This window comes from Scyliorhinus canicula, chromosome 18 (assembly GCF_902713615.1).
Source record: "Scyliorhinus canicula chromosome 18, sScyCan1.1, whole genome shotgun sequence".
In the NCBI taxonomy this organism is placed as follows: domain Eukaryota; kingdom Metazoa; phylum Chordata; class Chondrichthyes; order Carcharhiniformes; family Scyliorhinidae; genus Scyliorhinus; species Scyliorhinus canicula.
The window spans coordinates 117837688-117865655 of NC_052163.1; the positions used below are offsets into that span (position 1 = coordinate 117837688).

At 47.2% G+C, this 27968-nt stretch overlaps 1 protein-coding gene across 2 annotated transcripts in view; it reads right to left on the reverse strand.

Annotated features, from left to right (window-relative positions):
* The window catches only part of LOC119953562 (insulin receptor-like), a 258898-nt gene that overhangs the window by 196710 nt on the left and 34220 nt on the right, over positions 1 to 27968 (reverse strand). For both annotated transcript variants that reach the window (XM_038777953.1, XM_038777954.1), the window contains exon 2: positions 15819 to 16367. In XM_038777953.1, coding sequence (XP_038633881.1) covers positions 15819 to 16367 — 549 coding nt within the window. The remainder of the gene's footprint in view (positions 1 to 15818; positions 16368 to 27968) is intronic.

Here is a 27968-nt window from a genome sequence, read left to right on the forward strand (position 1 = left end):
AAAACACGAAGACACTGTGGGGGGGGGGGGGGGGGGGGGGGGGGGATCACAGAATGACAGAGAATCACAGAATAGTCGCAGTGCTGAAGTAGGCCATTCGGCCCATCATTTCTGCACCGGCTCTCCAACAGCACATCATGATTTACTGCCTTTTCCTTGTCCCCCTGCACATTATTTCTGTTGCGGTAATAATCTAACGCCCTCTCGGATGCCTCGGCTGAACCTGCCTCCACTACACTTCCAGGCCAGTGCATTCCCGACCAGAACCACTTGCTGTGCGAAAAAGTTCACTTCCTTTGCAAATCACTTTTAAATCGGTGCCCTCTTATTCTTGATCCTTTTACGGGCGGGCCTAAATGCTCCTTGAATTCTGTAACAGATGGCAGCAAAACAGTTTTTTTTTTTACTTAGAGTACCAAATTATTTTTTCCAATTAAGGGGCAATTTAGCGTGGCCAATCCACCTATCCTGCACATCTTTGGGTTGTGGGGGGTGAAACCCAGACACGGGGAGAATATGCAAACTCCACACGGACAGTGACCCAGATCCAGGATTCGAACCCGGGACCTCGGCGCCGTGAGGCAGCAATGCTAACCACTGTGCCGCCCTAAACATTAACAAAGTTGATGAACTCCTAGCCTGGTGGGATCACAGAAAGAGGCTGATCAGCTCATTGTCTCTCCAAACGAGCCATTCACATTGTGCCATTGCACCGCCTCCTGTCCGCAACCCTGCACATTCTTCCTTTTCGGATAATTATCGAATTCCCTTTCGAATGCCTCAATTGAACCACGCTCACAGGCAGTAGGAGTTGGATAAAGCTGGATCACGCCACCCGTATACATGCAATACCTCGACTGGACTGGGTTGCATTTTAAATCGCTGCAATAAATTTTTCAGGGCTTGTAATTTTTTTTTTTTAAACAGTAAGCTCCTTTGAATAGGGGACACGCACACATCCTCACCGTTGCGGAAACTAACTTCTGCATCCCGAAGCAAGGTATAACAAGTAATCCTCAGCGAAGAACAACTGCATTCTTGCATTGTGCTGGCACTGCGCTTAGGCACTTGCTTCGAGATTGAAACTTGAATCGCTGTGTTTGTTTTAATGAAATCCGACATGCTATTTAGACACTGCGGTTCACCACACCAGATTTAATTAACTGGCCCAAACTGACTCAGTGGCTGTACTTAAGGATGAGAGTTAGCACAGATTTTATTTTAGTTATTCATCAAGCGACTTGAGTGACTGGAACCAAAAATTACAAACTTTTACAAATGAGCTAATTCAAGAAGATGTAGCTCCAATTAGCCGACAAGAGTCTTCCGTTTGATAAATGTCATCTTTCAATATTTTTTTTAAAACGTTCAACACTTTGGGCTGACTTATCTCTTCTTTGCGATAATCTCAGGCAAATGGGTGATAACCACTATGCCACAATAGCCAAATCCACTTTCCTGTTACCTTTGTTCATGTGTCGACCTGTTCCTCGGAGTCATAGGGTCTCAAAAATTAACTCTGTTTCTCCCTCCACGGACTCTGCCAGGCCTGCTGAGTTTCTCCAGCATTTTCCGTTCTTGTTTCAGATTTCCATTATCCACAATAGTTTGCTTCTCCTATTCCTATTATCTTTCAGTTGTATTTTTGGGATATTTCGGACTACAACAGCAGTTCTCAAACTGGGGTCCACAGAGGCTTTTTCAGTGTCGGAGGCATAACCAGCCTTACAGCTGGGCTGCCGCCCAGGACAACACGTTCAAGTATAAACAAGCGAGGGGCAATCACATGTCTGCTCTGCTTCCCTCCACCTTCCCTGTTCTCCTCTCACTCACCCCGCCACCACTACCCGCTCCTTTAATGCATTATCTGCAGTCTTCTGTCCCTTCCCTCATCTCCCTCCGTGCTTCTGTTGTCTCCAGGCTCCTGACGAAAATAGACAGGTTCCACAGCCAGAAGCAGACACACCCAACTCATTCAAACCTGGCAGTAAATACCCTGTTTTCTCAAGAGCATCATTAATTCAATCTTCATATTATAGGTACTAGGTGGTGTTATTTAGACAAAGGAATCAATAAATATTGATCCATTTGAAATGGGGTCCTGCAATGAAAATAGTTCTGAGAATTACTGGACTCGGAGTCAGATCCATGCCTCGCTCCCCGGGATTGAGAATATGAGTTAGGCTTGAAGGGCCGAATGATGTGCGCCTGCCGTTATTTTCTATATTTAGTTGGTAAACCATTGGCATCTGTTTGAGCACCATGCTGGTTGCCATTTCCCTCATCCAATGGAAATTGAAGATCCCACATCAAATTCGAGGAGCAGCAAAGAGTGGGGAGGCGGGTGCAGAGGAGATTCACCAGGATGCTGCCTGGGCTGGAGTGTTTCAGTGATGAAGAGAGGTTGGTTAGGCTGGAGTTGTTTTCCTTAAAGCGAAAGGAACCGGGTCGGACCACACAAAATTATGAGCGACACAGGATAGATGAGAAGAATCTTTTCCCCTTAGTCTATTCTTAAAGTTACACTGCCAATATGCAAAGTGGACAGGGCAAGCCCTTGATCTATCTTGTTGCTTACTCCAAAAACCAATTCAAATTGAATCCAATTCATGGTCTCCACAAGAGAGACATACACGATCCAAGCTGGCAAGAAATGGCATCGCACCTCGTCATGGGCTTGATCTGACGCTTGAGCTTAACACTTAGTAGAGAGGTCAATAACCAGGCGGCATTGATTTAAGGCAAAAGGCAGGAGATTGGGAAGGGATTTGAGGGAAAACTTCTTCACCCAGAGGGTGGTGGAAATCTGGAACTCACTGCCTCAACAGGTAGTAGAGCGGGAACCACCACAACATTTAACAAGCATTTAAGGTGAGCACTTGAAACTCCATAGCATACAAGGTTATGGACCACGTGCTGGAAAATAGGTACTTGATGGTCAGTGTAGACAAAATGACCCAAAGGGCTTCTTTTATGATGTAAAGCACTATGATTAATGCAGGAAATTAGACACTCACATCTGCGTGGCAGACCTTCATCCAAAGGAGACAACAGTGGCAATGACCAGATCTCAGCACCAAATGGAAAAAGGAATCTATTTTTTTTTAAAAATAAATTTAGAGCACCCAATTCATTTTTCCAATTAAGAGGCAATTTAGCGTGACCAATCCACCTACCCTGCACATCTTTTGGGTTGTGGGGGCGAAACCCACACAAACACGGGGAGAATGTGCAAACTCCACAATGACCCCGAGATCGAACCTGGGATTCGGCGCCGTGAGGCAGCAGTGCTAACCACTGCACCGCCATGCTGCCCAGAAAAGGGAATCTATGCTCACTGAACGGGAGCAAAAACAACCAAGGCGGTGAAAGCGCCAAAACTTAACCAGGAATGCCCGAGTCAGAGGGAAAAATAATATCTCCAGGACAAACCCAATCCAGCCAATTACTATCCTATCAGTCTACTTTCAATCATCAGTAATGGCAGGTGCATTCGACAGTGCTATCAAGCAGCACTCACTCAGCAATAACCTGTTGACGGACGCTCAGTTTGGGTTCCGCTACGCACACGCAGCTCCTGATCCCATTAGAGCCTTGGTGCAAACATGGACAAAAGTGATGAACTCCAGAGCTGAGAGAGGCTACCCTTGAAGTCAAAGGCGCTTTTAACAGAGTGTGGTATATTATATAAAAATCTTTCGTCACAAGAGGGCTTACATTAACACTGCAATGAAGTTGCTGTCAAAATCCCCCAGTCGCCACATTCTGGCACCTGTTCGCCTACACGGAAGGATAATTCAGAATGTCCAATTCACCCAACAGCTCGTCTTTCGGGACTTCTGGCAGGAAACCGGAGCGCCCGGAGGAAACCCACGTAGACACGGGGAGAGCATGCAGGCTCCGCAGAGACAGTGACCCAAGCCAGGAATCGAACCTGGGACCTTGGCGCTGTGAAGCAACAGTGCTAACCAAGCAGCAATAGCAAAACTGGAGTCAATGGGAATCAGGGGGAAATCTCTCCATCAATTGGAGTAATACCTGGCACAAAGGAAGATGGTTGCGGTTGTTGTAGGTCAATCATCTCAGCTCCAGGACATCACTGCTGCCGTTCCTCAGGGTCGTGTCCTAGGTCTAAACATCTTCAGCTGCTTCATCAATGACTTCCTTCCATCAGAAGGTCAGAAGTGGGGATGCTTGCTGATGGTTGCACAATGTTCAGCATTACTGATGGTTCCTCAGATACAGAAGCAGTTCGTGCCCACATGCAACAAGACCTGAACAACATTCAGGCTTGGGCTGATCTTTGGCAAGTGATATTCACGCCACACAAGTACCAGGCAATAACCAGATCCAATAAGAGAGAATCCAACCATCACTCCAACATTTAATGGTATTACCATCGCAGAATCACCCACATGGGGCTGGTTTAGCAGGGGCTGGTTTAGAACAGTGGGCTAAACAGCTGGCTTGTAATGCAGAACAATGCCAGCAGCGCGGGTTCAATTCCGGTACCGGCCTCCCCGAATGTGGCGACTAGGGGCCTTTCACAGTAACTTCATTGAAGCCTACTTGTGACAATAAGCGATTATTATTATTATTACTATCAACAACCTGAGGGAGATGGTTGACAGCTTCAAATTCCGAGGTATGCACATCACCAATCTGTCCTGGTCCACCTTCGTCAACGCTACGACCATGAAAGCATAACAGCGTCTATATTGCCTCAGGAAACTAAGGAAATTCAGCATGTCCACATTGACTCTTACCAACTTTTACAGATGCACCATAGAAAGCATCCTATTTGGCTGCATCACTGCTTGGTATGGCAACTGCTCGACCCAAGACCATAAGAAACTACAGAGTCGTGAACACCGGCCAATCTATCACATGAACCCGCCTCCCATTCATTGACTCCATCTACACCTCTCGCTGCCTGGGGAAAGGGGGCAGCATAATCAAAGACCCTTCCCTCTGGGTTATTCTCTCTTACAACCTTTTCCATTGAGCAGGAGAGACACACTCACACATTGAATGAAGAACAGCTTCAATCCCGCTGTTACCACACTCCTGAATGATCCTCTTATGGTCTGAACTGATCTCTTCACACATCTTGTCTACTGAGTAGTACTAACTCCGTATGCTTTACCCACTGCCTGTGTCTATGTATTTACATTGTGCATTTATGTATATCTTATGGGTTTTTTTTCCATGTATGAATCATAGAATTTACAGTGCAGAAGGAGGCCATTCAGCCCATCGAGTGTGCACCGGCTCTTGGAAAGAGCACCCTACCCAAACCCATACCTCCAACCTATCCCCATAACCCAGTCACCCCACCCAACACTAAGGGCCATTTTGGATACTAAGAACAATTTAGCATGGCCAATCCATCTAACCTGCACATCTTTGGACTATGGGAGGAAACCGGAGCACCCGGAGGAAACCCACGCACACACGGGGAGAACGTGCAGACTCCGCACAGACAGTGACCCAGCCGGGAATCGAACCTGGGACCCTGGAGCGGTGAAGCATTTATGCTAACCACCATGCATAATCGCTTATTGTCACGAGGAGGCTTCAATGAAGTTACTGTGAAAAGCCCCTAGTCGCCACATTCGGGGAGGCACTGAATCCGCACTACTGGCCTTGTTCTGCATTACAAGCCAGTTATTTAGCCCACTGTGCTAGACCAACCCCTATTTACAAACCACCAGGCAGATCACTGGTGTTTTCCTGGATTTTAACCCAGAAAGAATGAGTGCGTTCTTGTAAAATATATAGTATTATTATCCAGGAAGTGAACTCCACCCAGCAAGCACACACATTGCTCTCTCGCTCGTGGAGAACTGGCTTTCGCAGATATTAATTACAGACAAGATACAATTCACATCCTGGCTCTGGACAAGGCCACAGCTCCGTCCAAACGTAAAATCATCTGTGCATTCTAACTCACACATGGTTAACATTTGAGTGTACAATGTTTCTCGAACTTGGGAAGAGTTTTACTACTGTAATGTTATTCTTTGTTTCAGGGCATGACCAGAGAACCTTTGCTTTTAAAATCGACAGCCAGGGAGTCTGGAATTACCCCAGGAACAGCCATCAGCTCAACAATGGGGGGGACGGGACTCATTTCCATAAGGCAGAGCACTAACAATTATAAAGGTTGGCCAGCCAACAAACAGCACTAACCTCCATTACAAACAAGCAATAAATAACGCATTACACACACCGCATATTAAACTGCTCATTCTGTAAAAGAAGTACCCACTTAGGATCAGGACATATAAAATGAAGAACGCCAAATAACACAGAGTGCAACACTGAAGTATATCTTCACTGCCTTGCGTGCCGTCCTACAGTCCAGAGACTATTCTCTGAGGCCCCATCTGTCTGTTCCAGTTGATTCAGGTGAATGCTGATGATCCCACTGGCATTTCTTTTTATAAAAAAAAAGGAGTGAGAGGGAGCTCTTGTCTCAGACAACACCACTAGAAACATATTAAGTCATTTGTCCCATTGTGGCTTGTAGTGTGGGGCTGCGCACAAAATGGTTCCCATATTGGCCTTCACAATAGTGACCACTAAATTTCTGAAAGTAAATGGCCGCATGTGAAACATTTTGAATTGCAAATCTTTTCTTTCTTTAATATTTTCCATCCGATTGAAAAATGAGAGGTTTGCCAGCAAGCGTTTATTGCATACAATAAATATACAGGGTAAGTGAGCAACAAATGCAAAGCAATGTGCGGATGAATCAAAAACACAGAAAATACTGGACACTCTCAGCAGGTCCGACAGTATTTGTGGAACGTTTGGAGTCCGGGCGACTCTTTGTCAAAGCAATGTGTGGACGGAATCACATAGCAACACCAATTCGATAGCCAGCAACCTCCACAAAATGGTCAAAAGGGAGTAAAAACAGCTGAAGGAGCAGCTCTGAGGAACAGTTAACTGTCTAACTCCTGAAGTTTATTGGCCAATAGTTCTGCTGCAGAATGCCATAATATCAGCTTGCAAAGTGCTGGAAGCCATCTCCCCAGTTCAAGTCTGGCATTTGGTCTCTGTAGAGTGAAAATGTCACAGTCTTGCATTGGGAAGGAACAGTCTTCTTTCGCGACCAAGACGCTACGTAGCTGTTGACAAAAATCCAAGGACAGCTCACCATTCAACAACACCGGTTATTAATTACTTTCCCTGCCTGTAAGAAGTAATCTCTGTTAACCAAAATTTGGACCAGTATTCCCCACAAAATGAATCATTTCTGATGTATTTTATTTGATTAATGGCATTTTGTGTTCATTGCTCGGAACATTTTACTTCAGTTGAGATTAAAGATATTCCGTCTGTCCAGCAGATCAGGCTGCTCCTTCTCCTATGCACTGCATCAATGGAGTGTTAAATTATGGGCGTGATCAAATGGTCATTCTTGCACTCCTGCAAAGTAAGTGACAATAGAACTCTGGAGCCAAGCCCTGGAATTTGACAACACAGGAAGCAGTTGAGGCCTAAACAGTGCATGTTTTCAAGAAGGAGCTCGATATAGCTCTTGGGGCTAAAGGGATCAAAAGATATAGGGGAAAGCGGGACATATTAACTGAATTGGATGATCTGCCATGCTCATAATGAACGGCGGATCAGGCTCAAGGGGCCGAATGGCCCACTCCTGTTCCTATTTTCTATGTTTCAATCTTTGTGTGTCTCTCGTTCATGCACACACAACATCCTATTCAAGATTCTCTTAAGGTTAACGGGCAGGTTCAGTCAGCAGTTAGGAAGGCAAATGCAATGTTAGCATTCATGTCGAGGGGGCTAGAATACCTCACTTTTGAGGCTGTATAAGGCTCTGGTCAGACCCCATTTGGAGTATTGCGAGCAGTTTTGGGCCCCGTATCCAAGGAAGGATGTGCTGGCCATGGAAAGGGTCCAGAGGAGGTTCACAAGAACAATCCCTGGAATGAAGAGCATGGCATATCAGGAACAGTTGAGGACTCTGGGTCTGTACTCGTTGGAGTTTGGAAGGATGAGGGGGGAATCTTATTGAAACTTACAGGATACTGCGAGGCCTGGGTAGAGTGGACATGGAGGGGATGTTTCCACTTGTAGGAAAAACTAGAAGCAGAGGACACCATCTCAGACTAAAGGGACGATCCCTTAAAACAGAGATGAGGAGGAATTTCTTCAGCCAGAGGGTGGTGAATCTGTGGAACCCTTTGCTGCTGAAGGCGGTGGAGGTCAAGTCACTGAGTGTCTTTAAGAGAGAGATAGATAGGTTCTTGTTTAATAAGGGGATCAGGGGTTATGGGGAGAAGGCAGGATAATGGGGATGAGAAAAATATCACCATGATTGAATGGCGGTGCAGACTCGATGGGCCAAGTGGTCTAATACTGCTCCTATGTCTTCTGGTCACACGAGCTTGCTCCCCTGGCACTGCATGGAGCACTATTCTTTTTTTTAATAAATAGAGTACCCGATTCATTTTTCTGATTAAGGGGCAATTTAGCATGGCCATTCTACCTACCCTGCACATCTTTGGGTTGTGGTAGGGAAACCCACGCTAACATGGGGAGAATGTGCATGGAGCACTATTCCGACATAGTGTCATCAGGTTTTTTAAAATAAATTTAGCGTACCCAATTCAGATTTTTTCCAATTAAGGGGCAATTTAGCGTATTCAATCCATCTACCTTGCACATCGTTTTAGGCTGTGGGGGCGAAACCCACGCAAACACGGAGAAAATGTGCAAACTCCACACGGACAGTGACCCAGGGCCGGGGTGGAACCTGGGACCTCAGCGCCGTGAGGCAGCAGGGCTAACCCACTGCGCCGCCCTGCTGCCCGTGTCATCAGGTTTTAAGTGTGCTTGTGATCCTCCTGGTCTTTCAGAAGACCTTCTCCCCACCCTAACCTCACCCCCACCACCCCCCTGAACAAGAGTCTGAGAGTGTAACGGCTCCAGCCTACATCCAATGAGCCCAAAGTCAGACTAGAGCTCTGCCCACGCTGTTTCAAGACGCACGGTTCTCCAACGCTACGGATAAATCCTGTGGCACCGCGGCAGACTTTTAGATTGCAAGGAAACACTAACTCCAGCTAACACTAGACCCAGAACCGCAGTTTCAAGGGGGACCCAATTCTCTTAAGCATCTTAGGAATTCCAGTTATTCTGAGCAAAATTAAAAGCAAGTTTATCTTGATCACCACTCGGCAGAAGAAAAAGGATTCTGAAGCGTAACTACCGCTGTAGCATTATGAACAGAATGTACGAGTTCAATACTATCAATAGTAAATAAAGAAACACAATTTTAATTGACAGCACATGGATAATCTGCCTTTAATTTCCTTTGTTGTCAGGCAGCCTTCCCCTCCTCCATGTTCTGTTCATTATATGCTACTCAACAAGCTATATACGTGGCTTCAAAAAAAAACTAGCCTATCAGTTGAACACATTATTATATGGTTACATAAAGCTCACCAACGGAAAAACATGCTAGAAATCATGTGGGCTGATAATGGAACAACACAATATCGCTGCGAGAGCCTTGCACAGTAAGTTGATAGACCCCCCCCCCACCCCACCCCTCATAAATAACGCTGCAAGAGCCACAGGTTATGCAAGGGGAAGCAGATTCCAGTTTCCACCCCCTCAGATATTACATTGCTGCCTTATATCTTAAAAACATTGCAGATTCCCAGTCTCACGGTGCCGAGGTCCCAGGTTCGATCCCGGCTCTGGGTCACTGTCCGTGTGGAGTTTGCACATCATCCCCCCCCCCCGTGTTTGCGTGGGTTCCGCCCCCACAACCCAAAGATGTTCAGGGTAGGTGGATTGGCCATGGTCAAATTTGCCCCTTAATTGGAAAAAATGAACTGGGTACTCTGAATTTAAAAAGAAAAATTGCAGATTCCAGTAAGTAAACCACTCGCGACAATTCCAAAACTTTCTGCAGGATTCCACGCCACTCAACCCCACCCCACCCACCGCTTTCAAGAGCTGTGCTCCCTGGAGATACTATTCATTAAAAACATCAGAACGGGCATGTTCTTTTACCGTGTTTTGTAATTGTCGCGAGTGGTTTACTTTCTGGAATCTGGAATCTGCAATTTTTTTATTTTTTTTTTAAATTTAGAGTACCCATTTCATCGCCCCCAGAACACAAAGATATTCCGGGTAGGAGGATTGGCCGTGCTAAATTGCCTCTTAATTGGGGAAAAAAATGAATTAAGTGCTCTAAATTTAGAATTTAAAAAAAGAAATTTTCAAAGAAAGAAGCATTCTCCGGTTGTGCCGCTGCAAGGCCGGAATGTTTTGCCCTGCCCCAGTTACCCTGTGAAGGCAGCCGTCGCCTTTTATGAACCTTACAGTTTGTGTGGTGATAGTGATTCCTTAGCGCTGTTAGATGGCAAACTCCTCCAGGACGTGGACCCAGAAAATGCAAAAGAATAACGAAATATATCCAAGTGGTGTGCGAGCTGGAGAGGAACCTGCAAGTGGCGGTTTTCTCATGCACTTGCTGCCCCCTGTAACTTCAGGGGGTACAGTACGTGAGAGTTTGGAAGGTGCTGTTCAAGCAGCACCCTTCAACCACAGTGCCTTCGTGATAAAGAGTGACAGGACAATGTTTAATCAGCCCGTTTTGTCCTGGATGGTGTTGCGCTTCTTCGGCGTTGTTAGAGCTGCAACAATCCAGGCAGATGCAGAGTATTCTATCACACTCCTGATTTATACCTTGCTTTATTAATTCTTTCATGGGATGTGCCTTTTCCATGAGCTGTCCCTTTTGAACCGCTGCAGCCCACATGGTGTAGGTACATCCACGGTGCTGTCAGGTAAGGAGTTCGAGGATTTTGATCAGCGACAGTGAAGAATATACTTCCAAGTCAGTATGGGATGTGCCTTGGAGGGGGACCTGCAGGTGGTGGTGTTCCAACACTGCTCTTGTCCTTCTAGTAAGAAGTCTTCCAACACCAGGTTAAAGTCCAACAGGTTTGTTTCAAACACGAGCTTTCGGTGCACTGCTCCTTCCTCAGGTGAATGAGGAAGGAGCGGTGCTCCGAAAGCTCGTGTTTGAAACAAACCTGTTGGGACTTTATCCTGGTGTTGGAAGACTTCTAACTGGGCTCACCCCAGTCCAACACCGGCATCTCCACATCTTGTCCTTCTAGGTGTTAGAGGTCACCGGTTTGGAAGGTCGAAGGAATCTTGCGGAGTTTCCTACTAAGTTGTGGCACAGACATTGGGGAATCAGGGATTGGCTCAGCCGCCACAGAATATCCAGTCTCAAACTGCTCTTGTAGCCACAGCATTTAGGTGGCTGCTACGGTAATTGGGAGCCTCAGGATGTTGATAGTAGGGGATAGAGCCTTTGGAACACCAGCAAAATATCATGGGGGGGTGCTGATTATGCACCCTTTTGTCACAGGTGGTCATTGCCAGCCACCAATGTTGCCTGTCCTTTATCAGCCTAGGCCTTGCTCCATACAAGCATGAACTATTTCACTATCTGAGGAACTGCAAAGCACTGAACAATTATCATGAACAATCCACTTAAATCTTTTTAAGCGAACGTTAAGGATCATATGGCACTATTTAAAAAGCAGGAGAGTGCACTCATTGTCGGCCAACATTGATCTCTTAAGAATATTTTGCCAAATAGCACAGATTAATTGGTCATTTGGCTCACTTTTCTGTGGGATCTGGCTCTGTGACTTGCCACAATTTCTTACCGAACAGTTTGAAAGTAATTTACTGGTTTGAAGCATTCCAAGCGGAAAGGAAGTAAATACTTAACTTCTGTCTTTGAAGCAAAGTAATATGCTGCGTCTCTTTCAAATTCTTCCATTTACACGTTAAATCTGTGTGTTGCCTCCTCTTTTTGGGCAGTTCCTCAGGATAGAGGATGGCTTGCTTCCACTCTGGTTCTGAAAAGACTGATAAGTCCAACTCGTGATTGGCAGGTTTTGTGATACGTTGGTCAGCTGGTGCTCGAAAGGTTGGGGAGACGGGCTGTTTGGAGGTTTGTGTGCCCCTTCCAAAGCATAAAACACACGAGATGCAAATGCTAATTTATGTGCTTGGCGAAGAACGCAAACGGAACTAAACCCCACCAGATGCCCGCATGGCGCGCAGGCACAATTGAAGTACGTGCTGCATGAAGCGCGTTCTACTAAAACCTGCAGTGTAAAATGTAATCTTTACAGACAAGCCAACAGATAATTTATGTAAAATTACCCCCTCATATCGCCGGCTGCAACAGTCACTTGTGATGCAGTCAGCTTTAATTCACTTAAGCCACCAGACTCTGACGCACACTATTTTGGAACGCATCTATATTCTGGCATAGGTATCCAGATCATTACTGTAAATGTAATATTATTTGAGAATGTAAAGACAGCCATTTACATGTCATATTTCGGGGGGTTGGGGGGGGGGGGGGGGGGGGGGGGGATGGAGGAACTAGGTGAATTGCTTCTTCAGAGAACCTGCACAGGTACGCTGGGAGAGTGGCCTCCTCCTGTACCATAACCATTCTGACTCATAACATCAGGACAGCCCATAGTACTTTTTTCGAAAGTAGTCACTAATTGTTATTTGCACACAGTAAGCTCCCACAAACAGCAAGGAGATAACGACCAGATCATCTGCTCTGCGTTGGATATGGGCAGGATACCATGGAGCCATAGTACCCCAGAATTCCAGGGCGGCACAGGCGGTTGGCATTGCTGCCTCACGGCGCTAAGGACCCAAGTTCGATCTCGGCCCTGGGTCACTGTTCCGTGTGGAGTTTGCCCATTCTCCCCGTGTCTGCATGGGTCTCACCCCACACAACCCAAAGATGCGCAGGATTAGGTGGACTGGCCACGCTAAACTGCCCCTTAATTGGAAAAAAATAATTGGGTACTCTCAATGTATTTTTAAAAACCATAGAATTCCCACAGTGCAGAAGGAGGCCATTCGGCTAATTGAATCCGCACTGACCCTCGGAAAGAGCGCCCTACCTCGGCCCACCCCCTTGCCCTATCCCCATAATCCCATAACCCCACCTAGCCTGAACATCCCTGGAAACTAGGGGGGCAATTTACCATGGCCTATCCACCTCACCTGCACATCTTTAGACTGTGGGAGGAAACCTAGGCACCCGGAGAAAACCCATGCAGACACGGGGAGTAAATGCAAACTCCACACAGACAGTCACCCAGGGCCAGAATTGAACCCAGAACCCTGGTGCGGTGAGGCAGTAGTGCTAACCACTGTGCCGCCGTGCAGCCTTTAGGAAAATTCTATTATCTTCTTCAAAATAGCGCCGTGGAATCTTTTATATCTACCTGGGAGGACAGGACCCGATTAAGGTCCCGCCCGAAAGATGTCACCTTAGATCATAGAACATAGAACATAGAACAGTACAGCACAGAACAGGCACTCCCTCAATCCAGTGATGGAGCATCAGGTCAGGTTTTGTGCTCAAGTCTTTAGAGTGGGACTTGAACCCACAAACTAGTCAGAGACTACAGTTCGAGCACTGAGCCACAGCTGGTAATGTAATCTAGGTCACTACAGTCGAGGGGTAGAATAAAACTAACACTACAAAATACAGAGTCAGTCGTACTTCATTGGAGGTTCTCCATTCAGTTCTGGTCAGGTGGGTAGCAATGTGGAAAACGGAATTCAATCCGGAGTAGTGTGAGGAAATACACAGATCCTTGGAACAGTAGCAAGACAGGTCAATAAGGTGATCATGCATATGGTTGGCCGGTCTTTATTAGCCGAGGCGTAGAATATAAGAGCGGGTAGGTGAACTGTATACTACAATGGTTAGACCACATCTCAAGTCCTGCGTACAGTTCTAGTCACCGCATTGCGGGAGAAGATGGGATTGCACGAGAGAGGATGCAGACAAGATTTACAAGGTTGCTGCCAGAATGTGAAAACTTTAGCCATGAGGAAAAGATTGGTTAGACTGGGATTGTTTACCTTGAAACGGAGGGAGACTGTGTGATGTATATTATTATGATGGGCCTAGGCAAGAGTAAAGAGGGACAACCTACTTACCATTAAAGATGGGTCATAAACCAGGAGGCATAGAATTAAACTGATCGGTAGATGGATTAGAGAGGGAATGAGGAATCATTGTTTCCACCCAGAGTGTGGTACGGTACCAGAAATCTGAAAAAAAGTGATGGAGGCAGAAACTCTCACCACATTTACAAAGTACTTGGATGACTACTTGAAGAGATGTGATCTGTAGGGCCACAGGCCAAGGGCAGGAATGCGGGATTAGGCTGGGGAGCTCCCTGCACCCCAGTATGAAACATTGGCCTTGAGTACAAGAGTCGGCAGGTCACGTTACAGTTGTATAGGACTTTGGTTAGGCCACATTTGGAATACTGCATGCAGTTCTGGGTCGCCACATTACCAGAAGGATGTGGATGCTTTAGAGAGGGTGCAGAGGAGGTTCACTAGGATGTTGCATGGTATGGAGGGTGCTAGCTATGAAGAAAGGTCGATTAGATTAGGATTGTTTTCGTTGGAAAGACAGAGGTTGAGGGGGGGACCTGATTGAGGTCTACAAAATTATGAGAGGTATGGACAGGGTGGATAGCAACAAGTATTTTCCAGGAGTGGGGGTGTCAATTACAAGGGGTCACGATTTCAAGGTGAGAGGGGGGGAAAGTTAAGGGAGATGTGCGTGGAAAGTTTTTTTACGCAGAGGGTGGTGGGTGCCTGGAACGCTTTGCCAGCGGAGGTGGTAGAGAGCATAGCATAATTTAAGATATATGAACGGGCGGGGAACAGAGGGAAGTAGATCCTTGGAAAATAGGCGACAGGTTTAGATAAAGGATCTGGATCGGCGCAGGCTGGGAGGGCCGAAGGGCCTGTTCCTGTGCTGTAATTTTCTTTGTTCTGTGTTTTTTGTTCTGTCTTACGGACTTTCTGCAATTCCATGATTCTACACACACACAGAATCAAATCAGAAGAAGCAGAGTCGCATCTGAATTTGCCGCTGGTCATGGCAGAGACCTCTCCTATTTCAACTGCACCACCAACAGTTTATCAAAGCAACAGCATATCAAGAGCCGTGTAACAACTCCTTTCATCACCCCAAATACCACTTTGGATGAAGACATTCTCAGGGGACTCCAGTGGACCCATCTCTAGATTCCCAGATGTACTGCAACAAAGCAACAAATGCGTATCAGCTGTTACTTTTATCAGCCCAGTGGAAGGGCCAGTTGCAACAAGAGCAAACTTAAACAAACTGCTGTCAATCATGATTGCCTCACCGTTTCCAAAAAGCTCAATGCTTCGGGAGACAGGAAACAAAAACAATCATTCAGGACCTCCTGCTCTTCATCACCGCCCACTGAACCCAGCTGGAAAATGCCACCTTGGGAGAGGAGAGCCCTGCGGTCAGCTGTGATGCCTTCCGCAGTCAAACAGCTTGCAACCCACTTTCTTCTCCCACACACAAACATACAAGGCTGCCTGGGCCCACACACATTCACAGCCACTAATGGGCAGGGGTTCATAATCTGCCTTTTCCACAGTATTAGATCCCAGCTGATTTACACCTCACCCCCACTCCCATTGACCCACCTTTGACTGCTTTATCCAACATAAAATCTGCTGACTCTGATGTAGGACATTTCCATGACACGAAGTTAAGCATAAAAACCTGTGCGTTTGGTCAAGGAAATGATAGGGTTGGAAATATTGAAGGTGCTGTCTGGAATTCTGTAACCCTCAGGTCAGGAGGGGAGAAAAGCAAGTAAATGACATAGTTTGCAGCCACTCATTAATCTGTTGCACAATCCTACCTCTTTGGCAATGTTCACTTGTCCAGCATCGATGGTTAAACTGATCGTTGAACACAGTCTGGGCACAGTTGCTTTTTCCTTTCAGGGTGCCTGGGCACACGTCACCACACTCTCGGTCGTCTTTATTGGACTTGATGTAATTGTCCTCCACCGAGTCCAGAATTTTCGACCAGTCGAGCGTGGACAGGTAGCAGAGTTCTGGGTTCTTCTCGATCCTCACTGCACCCCGGGTAATGTTCACCAGGTTGTACAGGCCGATCTCTTTGAAGTGCAGCATCTCAAAGATCACCAGAGCGTAGTTGAAGAAGAGGCGCGTCCCACGTATCACAGTCAGGTTCGGGAAGAGATCTTGCAAGCTCTCCAGGCCGTAGACACGGAAGAGGAGCAGGTAATCCGTGATCATGGTCAGCTCAGGGAAGCTTAGGCCGCGGAAGTCCTCGGGTTTAGTGCCAAACATCAGCAGAATCTGCAGGTTTCCCTCAATGACGGTGCAGTTCCTCAGCTGCTGCAGGTGCGTAATATTGTTTCGAACGTCTATGCTTTGACAAACTGAGGGGGGAGAGAGAGAGGAGAAGGTTAATGCTTATTATGGCAGTATGAAAGCATACACAGCATTGGGTCACTGGTTAATACATCTTTAAAAAACTCTTCAACAATTTGTGAAGTTCAAACCCCTTCCAAGAAGTCATGATGTGGAGATGCCGGCGTTGGACTGGGGTGAGCACAGTAAGAAGTCTTACAACACCAGGTTAAAGTCCAACAGGTTTGTTTCAAACACGAGCTTTCGGAGCACGGCTCCTTCTTCAGGTGAATGGAAAGGCTTGTTCCAGACTTCCAAGAAGTGCCAGTGGTAATCATAGAATCTACAGTGTAGGAGGCGGCCATTCAGCCCATCAAGTCTGCACCAGCCCCCGGAAAGAGCATCCCACTTAAGCTCACACCTGCACCCTATCCCTCTAACCCAGGATTCCCACCAAACCTTTCCAGACAATTAAGGGGCAATTTAGCATGGTCAATCCACCTAACCTGCACATTTTTGGACTGTGGGAAGAAACTGGAACACCCAGAGGAAATCCATGCAGACACGGGGAGAACGTGCAGACTCCGCACAGTGACCCAATCCGGGAATCGAACCTGGGGCCCTGGAGCTGTGAAGCAACAGTGCTAGCCACTGTGCTACCAATACAACATCTAACCAATTGAGTCATCTAGCCCAGAAACAGGTGGTGACGTACTGCACTCACTGATGTGGGTTTCAATCTAATTGGAGTCATCATGGCCCAGATGGAGGCCATTCAGCCCCGTTGGTCCATGGTGCTCTCTGCAGAGTAAACCAGACAGTCCCATTCACCCACTCCATCCATGTAAATTTTCCTGGTAATTTTGTTTCTCCAAGCCCAGTCACCCGGAGGAAACCCACGCCGACACGGGGAGAACGTGCAGACTCCACAGCTACGCAAGGCCAGAATCGAGCCCTGGTCCCAGGTGCTGTGATGCAGCAGTGCTAACCACTGTGCCACCCTTTAAGGTGCCACCCTTGTCCCAAGCAGCCGCATAGAGAGAGTGCAATCAGTTACAATGGCAATTATCCCTGACCACTGTAGCAACCGGTTCTTCCAATTAACTGGAACTCAATGTCAGCTGATGCTGGAAACTGAAAAGACAAAAGTGAAAATGCAGCATGTACGGAGGGAATGAGGTAGGGCTAATGCTTCAAGTCAGTGACCTTCCATCATAGCCGGGGAAATGTTACAGATGAACCGTATTAACTAAACTAACTCGAGAGCGATACGCCGCAGAAGGCCAAATGTAAGGAGTGTGACGATGCCTTTGTTTGAGGAGGAGCACACCGCTCCTTCTCTTTCCCCACCCCCTCTCCCCCAGGTACAGAGACTGTCTCGTTCGCTAAAGCTGACGAGTACTTACATCAATGGGGGGGGGGGGGGGGGGGGGGAAGAGAGAGAGAGAGAGAGAGAGAGAGAGAGAGAGAGAGAGAGAGAGAGAGAGAGAGAGAGAGAGAGAGAATCAGGTGGGGATTAGATCACATTTTTAAGAGGTTACATCAACTGGATTTGATGTTTCCTGAACTCTTTCTCTCACGTGCCAGAGATTCCAATCTGTCAACTACAGAAAATCTCTCAGCTTTCAAAACCTGTGCTTGATTTTCACTTCACATATGTTGAACCTATTTCCCTGCAAAAGCCCCAACAATGTTAAAAGGTGGAGGGAAACACAGATGGAGCTAGGAAATCAGACTGGGGAAAACAATCTCCCAGTAACTGACCAAAAATAAACAATGCCGCCTCAAGATTGTGCAGGAACAGAAGGAGTTCATTAAGCCGCTCAAGCCTATTAGGCACAAGAGTTTACTTCTGGAGAACTGAAAACAATATTTGCCATTTAATGTGAAAATCCCATTGGGTCGCGACGTTCTGGCCATCGCCAGTGTGGGGAAGGGGCCAGTTAGTAGTTTCCTGCCTATCGATTTCATATGTTCGTCTCAATGTTGAAGTGGAACCGGGACTTCTCCAGCATCCTGTCCAACATTCTGCCTCAGCCATGTCAATGAAAGAAACCCAGATTAACTGGTCACCTGCCACGTCAGGCCTCTTGTTCTAAATGAATTGCCGCAGCAATTTGCCAGCCAAAGTCACTGAAGTTCAAATGTAACGCAAGTAACCTATTTATTCAGTCAATCAAAAGACAGGGCAGCGATGATTGACTTGCTGATGTCACAGGTGTATTCAGGTCACCCGGGCAGACCCATGTGTGTCAAAGCAAGGCACACTTGCCAATTGATAAGTGATCTCAACACCAGCTCAGGCTGCGACAGGCTCCGCTGAGTAAATTTGTCCACCTATTTGTTACAGTTTTAAATTGGTTTACTCAAGGATCACAAGGTCATGGTGCAGCAGACACCTCCATCTTTTATCCCATCCTTCAGAAACCATTAAAGAGATGCACAGGAAATAAGTTCAGCAGAGTGCCCAGTGGATAAAGGGCAGTGATTTTTGGAAGCAGCTATGGAGTAACTTGGGAGAAACGACCAAACAAGCAAAAGATTTACTTCTTTCCTCGTTAGCCTGACAGTGTCCCCACCCAATAACCCCAAGCGCATAAACACCAACTCTCCCCCACCGCCCCAACAGAATCAGAATCATGGGCTGGTTTAGCACAGTGGGCTAAAAAGCTGGCTTGTAATGCAGAACAAGGCCAGCAGCGCGGGTTCAATTCCCGTACCAGCCTCCCTGAAAAGGCGCCAGAATGTGGCGACGAGGGGCTTTTCACAGTAACTTCATTGAAGCCGACTTGTGACAATAAGCGATTATTATTATTATTGACCGGTTTTAATTTCCACACTGCTCTCTGAGCAGAACATTGCTCCACCCAAAAGCTGCATCCCAACTCCAACCAAGCCGAGATCAAAGACTTACATTTATTTATCACCTGTCATAACCTCAGGACACCCAAAGTAACTTCGCAGTCAATAAAATATTTTGGAAGTGCAGTCACTGTTGTAATGCAGGAAATGCCAGCTGACAATTTGCGCACAGCAATGTGATAATGACTGGATAATCTGTTTTTAGTCACGTTGATTCAGGGGTGAATTTTGGTCAGCGGCACACCAGGGAGAACTCTCGGGCTCCTCTCTGAAACCGCAATTGGGACCTTATGCATCCGCCCGTGACAGCTGATGGATGGGGCCTCGTTTTCAAATGTTTCATCCGACAGACACTACTTCTGACAATGCAGCACTCCCTCAGTACTGACCCTCTGACAGTGCAGCACTCCCTCAGTACTGACCCTCTGACAGTGCAGCACTCCCTCAGTACTGACCCTCTGACAGTGCAGCACTCCCTCAGTACTGACCCTCTGACAGTGCAGCACTCCCTCAGTACTGACCCTCTGACAGTGCGGCACTCCCTCAGTACTGACCCTCTGACAGTGCAGCACTCCCTCAGTACTGACCCTCTGACAGTGCAGCACTCCCTCAGTACTGACCCACTGACAGTGCAGCACTCCCTCAGTACTGACCCACTGACAGTGCAGCACTCCCTCAGTACTGACCCACTGACAGTGCAGCACTCCCTCAGTACTGACCCTCTGACAGTGCGGCACTCCCTCAGTACTGACCCTCTGACAGTGCAGCACTCCCTCAGTACTGACCCTCTGACAGTGCAGCACTCCCTCAGTACTGACCCACTGACAGTGCAGCACTCCCTCAGTACTGACCCACTGACAGTGCAGCACTCCCTCAGTACTGCACTGGAGGAGGCCTTGATTTTTGTGCGAAAAGAGTCAGAGAAGAGCAAAAGGGATTTGACCCTAAAATCTTAATCAGATTGCAGGAGTGGACCCTGAAAAAAATGTTACTTCCACCTTTCAGCATCAACTCTGCCTTAAACAGTTATTTAAACAGTTCAGGCAAAAAGATTCACCGTCCTTCAAAAAAAACCTAACAGACACAGTTAAAAATACAAGTGTGATCTAATTAAGTTGTGTTTACTTTAGTTTCTAAAGCATGAAATACACTTTGCATTGGTCTTTGTAAAAATGTGCTCTGTAATCGTCAGTCAGACTTTGGCTCAGCTGCTTCTCAGCCAATCCAATTTAGATAAAATCTCTCAGAACCTGCCAACATAAAGCTTTATCATCAGTAGACACGACAGCACTGACGAGGCACTTCAACTTTATTCTGTGCTTTCAGCGCCATAGTGATGTACAGTGTAAATAAAAATAACTTTCTATTGGATTTGCAATTCTTTTTCGTGGGGTGTGCGCGTGTTTGTTCACGTGCAGGTGTGGGCGCGCAGAGCGAGAGGGGGGCGCGCAGAGCGATAGAGCATGCGAGAGAGAGTTGTGTGCATGTGCACACGGTGTGCAACATGAGTTGTGCACATGCATTGTGCGTGCACTGCTCGAAAGGGTACAAAGGCATGTTAAAAACTGGTTGGATGGAGGTGCTCAAGGTAATCATCTTCATGGATGCAGAGAAGGCTTTTGATCGGGTGGAGTGGAGGCACCTCTTTTTTTTTAAATATTAATTTAGAGTACCCAATTCATTTTTTCCAATTAAGGGGCAATTTAGCGTGGCCAATCCACCTACCCTGCACATCTTTGGGTTGGGGGGGGGGGCAAAATCCACGCAAACACGGGGAGAATGTGCAAACTCCTTTGTGTGGGTAAGACTCCCTGGATTCAGAGTGCCTTCCTGAAGGGGGAACAGCATTCAGGAGGGATGGCTTTGCCAAATCTATTACTGAGCAGCGAGCATCGCAAAAGGTGCGGGGTTGGCCAGAGGAGGCGGGGCGGGGTGGGGAGATGGAGGAGGCCTCCTGCGTAGGTTTGTGTCTGCGAGCGCTGGTTTAGGCCTCTGTTCCATTCACTCCAGCCAGGTTCTCAACCAGCCCTATGGCGGTGTCTCTAAGAATGTGGAATCAGTTTCAGCAGCATTTTAGATTGGGGGCCATGTCATTGTTGTCACCGTTCTGCAGGAACCATAGGCCTCAGGGATGGATCATTTGGAAAAGGGAGGGGGTTGAGAGGTTCAGGGATTTGTTTGCGGAAGGTAGGTTTGCGGGACTGTAGGAGATGATAGAGAAATCTCAACTCCCATGGGAGGGCACATTTACGTATCTGGAAGTGCGGGACTTTGTGGAGAGCTCTCTTTGATCCCTCCGAGACCTACATTGGAGAAGGGAAGATATCTGATAGACAGGGAAGGCACGGTTAGAAGAAGAAGGGGAAGTGGGAAGAGGAACTGGGCCTGGGGCTGGAGGGAGGGGTGTGGACTGAGATTTTGCATAGGGTGAATTCCACCTCTTCTTGCGCCAGTCTGAGCCTGATACGGTCCAACACTTGAATGGATTCCTCCCCAGAGTAGACGATAGGTGTGAATGTTGTTTAAGGGGACCGGTGAACCATTCACATACGTTCTGGTCCTGCTCCAAACTGGTCTTGTTTTGGATCTCATTTTTTTCAGATCATATCGGAGATCGTGGGGATTAGGCCGACGCCGTGTCAATTGGTGGCAATTTTTTGGGTGTTGGACTTGCCGGAGCTTCTGGAGGGGAGGAAGGCTGATGTTTTGGCCTTCGCCTCTCTAATCGGCAGGTGGCAAGCCCTGTTTGGATGGAGGTCGGCAGTGCCACCTAAGGCTTCGTCATGATTGGGGCAGAGTTTCGTAGATTGGAAGAGATTAAGCATGCCATTGAAGGGTCGGAGGAAGGGTTCTATTCTCGGTGGAAGCCATTCATCGCCTTCTTCAGGGATCTATTCATGGCCAGCAGCTGGGGGAGGGTAGAGAGGGGTGTGGTGGCCCGGTAGCACAGTGGTTAGCACTGTTGCTTCACAGCTTCAGTGACCCGGCTTGGGGAGTCTGTACGTTTTCCCCGTGTCTGCGTGGGTTTCCTCCAGGTGTTTCGGTTTCCTCCCACAAGTCGCAAAGGACGTGCTTGTTAGGTGAATTGGACATTCTGAATTCTCCCTCTGTGTACCCGAACAGGCCCAGAGTGTGGTGACTAGGGGCTTTTCACAGTAACTTTGTTGCAGTATTAACGCAAGCCTACCTGTGACAATAATAAAGATTATTATTATTATTAGTGAGTTTTGGGGGTTATTATTTTGCTAAAACAAAAATGACAAATTGTTTGTAGTATCTTTATATGTTTTCGTATGTACGATTTTGGCAATATTTGGAAAAAAAATATTCCAATATTTTAAAACTGGTTGGATCATTACACGAGGTGGTCTCATTAACTGTATGTGCAAAATTTCCAATTTCGAAAAATGCTCATGAAAGGACTGGGTGTTAATGCAAATTTGAAATAGTAGCATGTGATTTTGAGGAATTGTCACATTGGGTGTTCTGAACTTCAGGCTCAATTTGTGTATGCAATACGATTCTTCCTCCAAGCTATTTCTCATGAATATACACGCTGATTGCTTTAAAAAAATAATCTGAGTACGTGTGCAAAGCATCACAATGAAGATTAGCACCTGGAAGGGTTGATTTTAAATAAATAATTCCAAGCTCGTTTATATTTATATCGCACTTTACGACATGGCGAAACGCTGCACATACCATGAATTACACTGAAGTGCAGCGACTCTCGTGAAAGAAAATGTGTCAGCTATTTAGCACACAGCCAAGATCTGAACCAACAGCCCACAAAATGAATGAAAAGTTAATCTGCTCGTGTCGAAGGAGGCACCAAGCGAACTAGGAGGGTTTTGGGTTTGATCCCCATCCGTGCCAAGTAGGTTGACTGCAGCCAGGGGCACTTGACATAAGAAATAAGAACAGGACGAGGCCGTTCGGCCCCTTGAGCCTGCTCGGCCATTCGATAATGGGCGGCGCGGTAGCACAGTGGTTAGCACTGTCGCTTCACAGCGCCAGGGTCCCAGGTTCGATTCCCGGCTTGGGTCACTGTCCGTGTGGAGTTTGCACATTCTCCCGTATCTGCGTGGGTTTCGCCCCCACAACCCAAAAAGATGAGCCTGTTAGGTGGATTGGCCACGCTAAATTGCCCCTTAATTGGAAAAAAAAATTGGATACTCTAAATTTATTTTTTTAAATATGTCTAATTCAGCATTAAATATATTCAGTGAGCTAGCCTCCATTACCCACTGGGGAAGGTATTTCTACAGACAACAACTGTCTACACACTTGAGAGAGAAAAAAAATTCTCTTCATCTCAGTCTTAAATGGCAGACTCCAATTTTTAAACTGTCCTCTCTGGTGGGGACCTAATTGGGTTTTCAAATGGCCACTGAGGGTAAGCATGCCGAGAGTCCTTGTGCCATTTGTTATCTCTGATCCCTGATCATAGAATCATGGAATTTACAGTGCAGAAGGAGGCCATTCGGCCCATCAAGTCTGCATCGGCTCTTGGAAAGAGCACCCTACTTAAGCCCACACCTCCACCCTGTTCCCGCAACCCCAGCTAACTTTTTTTTGGACACCAAGGGCAATTCAGCATGGCTAATCCACCTATCATGCACATATTTTGGGTTGTGGGGGCGAAACCCACGCAAATGTGGGGAGAACGTGCAAATTCCACACGGACAGTGACCCAGAGTCGGGATCGAGCCTGGGACCTCGGCGCCGTGAGGCAACTGTGCTAACCACTTGCGCCACCGTGCTGCCCTTAATCCACCTAACCTGCACATCTTTGGACTGTGGGAGGAAACCGGAGCACCCGGAGAAAACCCACGCTGACACGCGGAGAGCGTGCAGACTCCGCACAGACAGTGACGCAAGCCGGGAATCGAACCTGGGACCCTGGAGCTGTGAAGCAACTGTGCTAATGTGCTGCTTGTAGCTAATGATGCATGAGCATCATTAGCTCAGCAACGTCAGGGCAGCACGGTGGCCTAGTGGTTAGCACAACCGCCTCACGGCGCTGAGGTCCCACGTTCGATCCCGGCTCTGGGTCACTGTCCGTGTGGAGTTTGCACATTCTCCCCGTGTCTGCGTGGGTTTCGCCCCCACAACCCAAAAATGTGCAGAGTAGGTGGATTGGCCATGCTAAATTGCCCCTTAATTGAAAAAAATAATTGGGTAATCTAAATTTATAAAAAAAAAGCTCAGCAACGTGAATTTAAAAGATCTTGAACATAGAGAAATGTCCCAATGAACTTCAGACGGACATTAAACAGAATTTGACGGTCAACGACATAAGCAGACAGGTCACCAAATACTGGCTCAAAGAGGTAACCTTTAAGAAGTACCTTAATGGAGCACAGGGAGGTGAGGAGGCTTAGAGGGGATCCAGAGTTTAGCGTTCGGGAAGCTGAAGATACTGCCGCCAATGGTGGAACAATTAAAAATCGGGGATGTGCAATTAAAGATGACAAAAGAGGCCAAAATCCGATGAGGATAGATAGTGGAAGGCTGTAGAGCCATGGGAGGTTAGAGACAGAGAGAGGGAGGAGTGAGGTCAGGGAGCGATTTAAAAACCAAAGTTAGAATTTCAAAAATTTAGGCGCGTTCAACCAGCATCGGCTGTGATTTCCCTCAGCAACTGCTCGCCTGGAGATTGGGGAATTGGAACATGCAGCATTAAGCTACTTGCATCAAAGAACCACACGCTGAAGTGGTCAGAAAGCAAACAAAAAGCGGAGACACAGGGAGGTCTTGTTTAAAGATAGCGACCGGCCTCCCTTCCAGACTGTACATGGAAAAGTAAACCACAGCGTACAAGCAGACCTTTGTAGACCTTAAAACAAAATGGAACATGACATATACATCAGCAATGTCCTAGAAATAACATATGGTAGTCCAGTGGTGATATTACTGGATTAGTAACACACAGATCTAGGGGCAGCACGGTGGCCCAGTGGTTAGCATTGGGACTATGGCGCTGAGGACCTGGGTTCGAATCCCGGCCCCGGGTCACTGTCGGTGTGGAGTTTGCACATTCTCCCCGTGTCTGCGTGGGTTTCACCCCACACAACCCAAAGATGTTCAGATTAGGTGGATTGGCCACACTGCCTTTCACGAACACAGGATGTCCCAAAGCAGCGGACAGCCAATGGAAGCACTTTCTGCCACCGCTGGGAACGTGCGAAACAAACAGAAGGTGGTGGTGCACCGGGGGCTGGGGGTCGAAATGTCTCACACCACCTGAAACGGGCGAGCAGGCGAAGCAGGACACAATTTTTTTTGTTTTTAAAAAAGGACACACGGGTGTCCAAATTTGTTTGTCGCGATGAAAGGCGAGCAGCTTTATTTGCATATATTGTACATCCTGGATTGACTTGGCCTCAGTTGCTTCGGCACTGCAAGGAAGTTGGCAAGCAGCCTTGCACCTGGTCCCCATCAGTGCAACTCCTTTCAGCTCAAGACTTGGCGAATACTCAACAGGGGTGAGCAAGAAAAGAGCTTTGCTCAAAAAGAATGTGATACTGGTTACCAAGAACACTAAATCCAAATATATCAGTGTTTCCTACAAAACAACAGGCATGCAAAGTGCAATAATAATACAAGAAGAATAATGCAACATATTGCTACGTTTCCCCATGTTCTCTACATTACAACTTTGAATAAAAAAACTTCCACGAGCTGTAAAACGCTTTGGGTATCAGAATCGAGGTTGTGAAAGGTGCAGTACAAATGCATGCTCAGGGCGGCATGTGGCGCAATGGACAGCACTGGGATTGCGGCGCTGAGGACCCGGGTTCGAATCCCGGCCCTGGGTCACTGTCCAAGTGGAGTTTGCCCATTCTCCCAGTGTCTGCGTGGGTTTCACCCCCCCACAACCCAAAGATGTGCAGGGTAGGTGGATTGGCCACGCTAAATCGCCCCTTAATTGGAAAAAATAAATGGGTACTCTAAATTTAAAATAAATAAATGCACGCCCTATTTACCTTTCTCTCATAAATGGGCATAAATAATACCATGGGACAGCATGGTAGCATAGTGGATAGCACAGTTGCTTCACAGCTCCAGGGTCCCAGGTTTGATTCCCAGCTTGGGTCACTGTCTGTGGGTTTCCTCCGGGTGCTCCGGTTTCCTCCCACAGTCAAAAGATGTACAGGTTAGGTGGATTGGCCATGCTATATTGCCCTTCGTGTCCAAAAAAGGTTAAGTGGGGGTTACGGGGATAGGGTGGAGATGTGGGCTTGATTGGGGTGCTCTTTGTAAGGGCCAGTGCAGACTCGATGGGCTGAATGGCCTCCTACTGCACTGTAAATTCTATGTATGTAAATAAATAGAGGGCACCAGTGGTGTGCAATTGGCCCGAGTGACCTTGCACAGGAGGAAATGAGGGGAGAAATAAATCAGCACGCAGGTTGAGCCTACACCCCTCCGTTGGAAGACGTGAATGCCCGATTATCGGTCAATGCCAGGAGGAACTGCTTTGACCAAGTCCCTTTCCTACCACTCAGTCCATCAACACTCACCGAAATGTAGTTCCAGTTACAATAGAGGAAACATAGCAGCCAGTTTGTGCACAGCAAGCTCCGACAAACAGCAATGGGAGAATTACCAAATTATCTGCCTTTGTGATGTCAATTGACGGATACATATTGGCAAGGACACCAGAGAGAACTCCCCAGCCCATAATAATAATAATCTTTATTACCATCACAAGTAGGGTTACATGAACACTGCAATGAGGTTACTGGAAAATCCCCTCCTCGCCACACTCCGGCGCCTGTTTGGGTATGCGGGCCGAGAATTCAGAACGTCCAATTCACCTAACAAACACGTCATTCGGGACTTGTGGGAGGAAACCGGAGCACCCGGAGGATACCCACACCGACACGGGGAGAGCGTGCAGACTCCACACAGACAGTGACCCAGGCCGGGAATCGAACCTGGGACCCTGGCGTCGTGAAGATTTCAACAGCACAGGGGCTATTCAGGGTAGAGGCAGGCAATCTTAGGCGGTGCAAATCATTTTTTTTTTTCTTTGTCATTCAGAAGGTGCCAGAAGTTCAGCTGGGTTTACAATTGAGATACTGCATCTCAACCCTATGCACCTGAAGGGGAGAATACTGTTCAGCCTCTCATTGAGACAAGATCAAGTTTAATCTTCCAATTTAAAAAAGGTCAGAGGCACTGGAGATGGCACAAAGAAGGTTCATAAGAATGACACCAGAGGTTATAACCAACAAGCACGACTAGGCTGGGATTTTTACTAAAGAAGAGAAGGCTGAGGGGTGACCTGATGGAGGTCTTTAAAATTTTGAAGGGGTTTGATAAGGTTGGTGGCAAGAAAATGCTTCCATATTAACGCGAGTGAGACCAGACCCAGGTGCCATAAATATATGATGGTCACTAATTAATCCAATAACGCAGTCAGACCCTTCCATCAGGCAAAAGGTACAGAAGTCTGTAGACCCGCTCATAGAACATAGAACAGTACAGCACAGAACAGGCCCTTCGGCCCTCAATGTTGTGCCGAGCCATGATCACCCTACTCAAACCCATGTATCCACCCTATACCCATAACCCAACAACCCCCCACCCCTTAACCTTACTTTTTTTAGGACACTACGGGCAATTTAGCATGGCCAATCCACCTAACCCGCACATCTTTGGACTGTGGGAGGAAACCAGAGCACCCGGAGGAAACCCACGCACACAGGGGGAGGACGTGCAGACTCCACACAGACAGTGACCCAGCCGGGAATCGAACC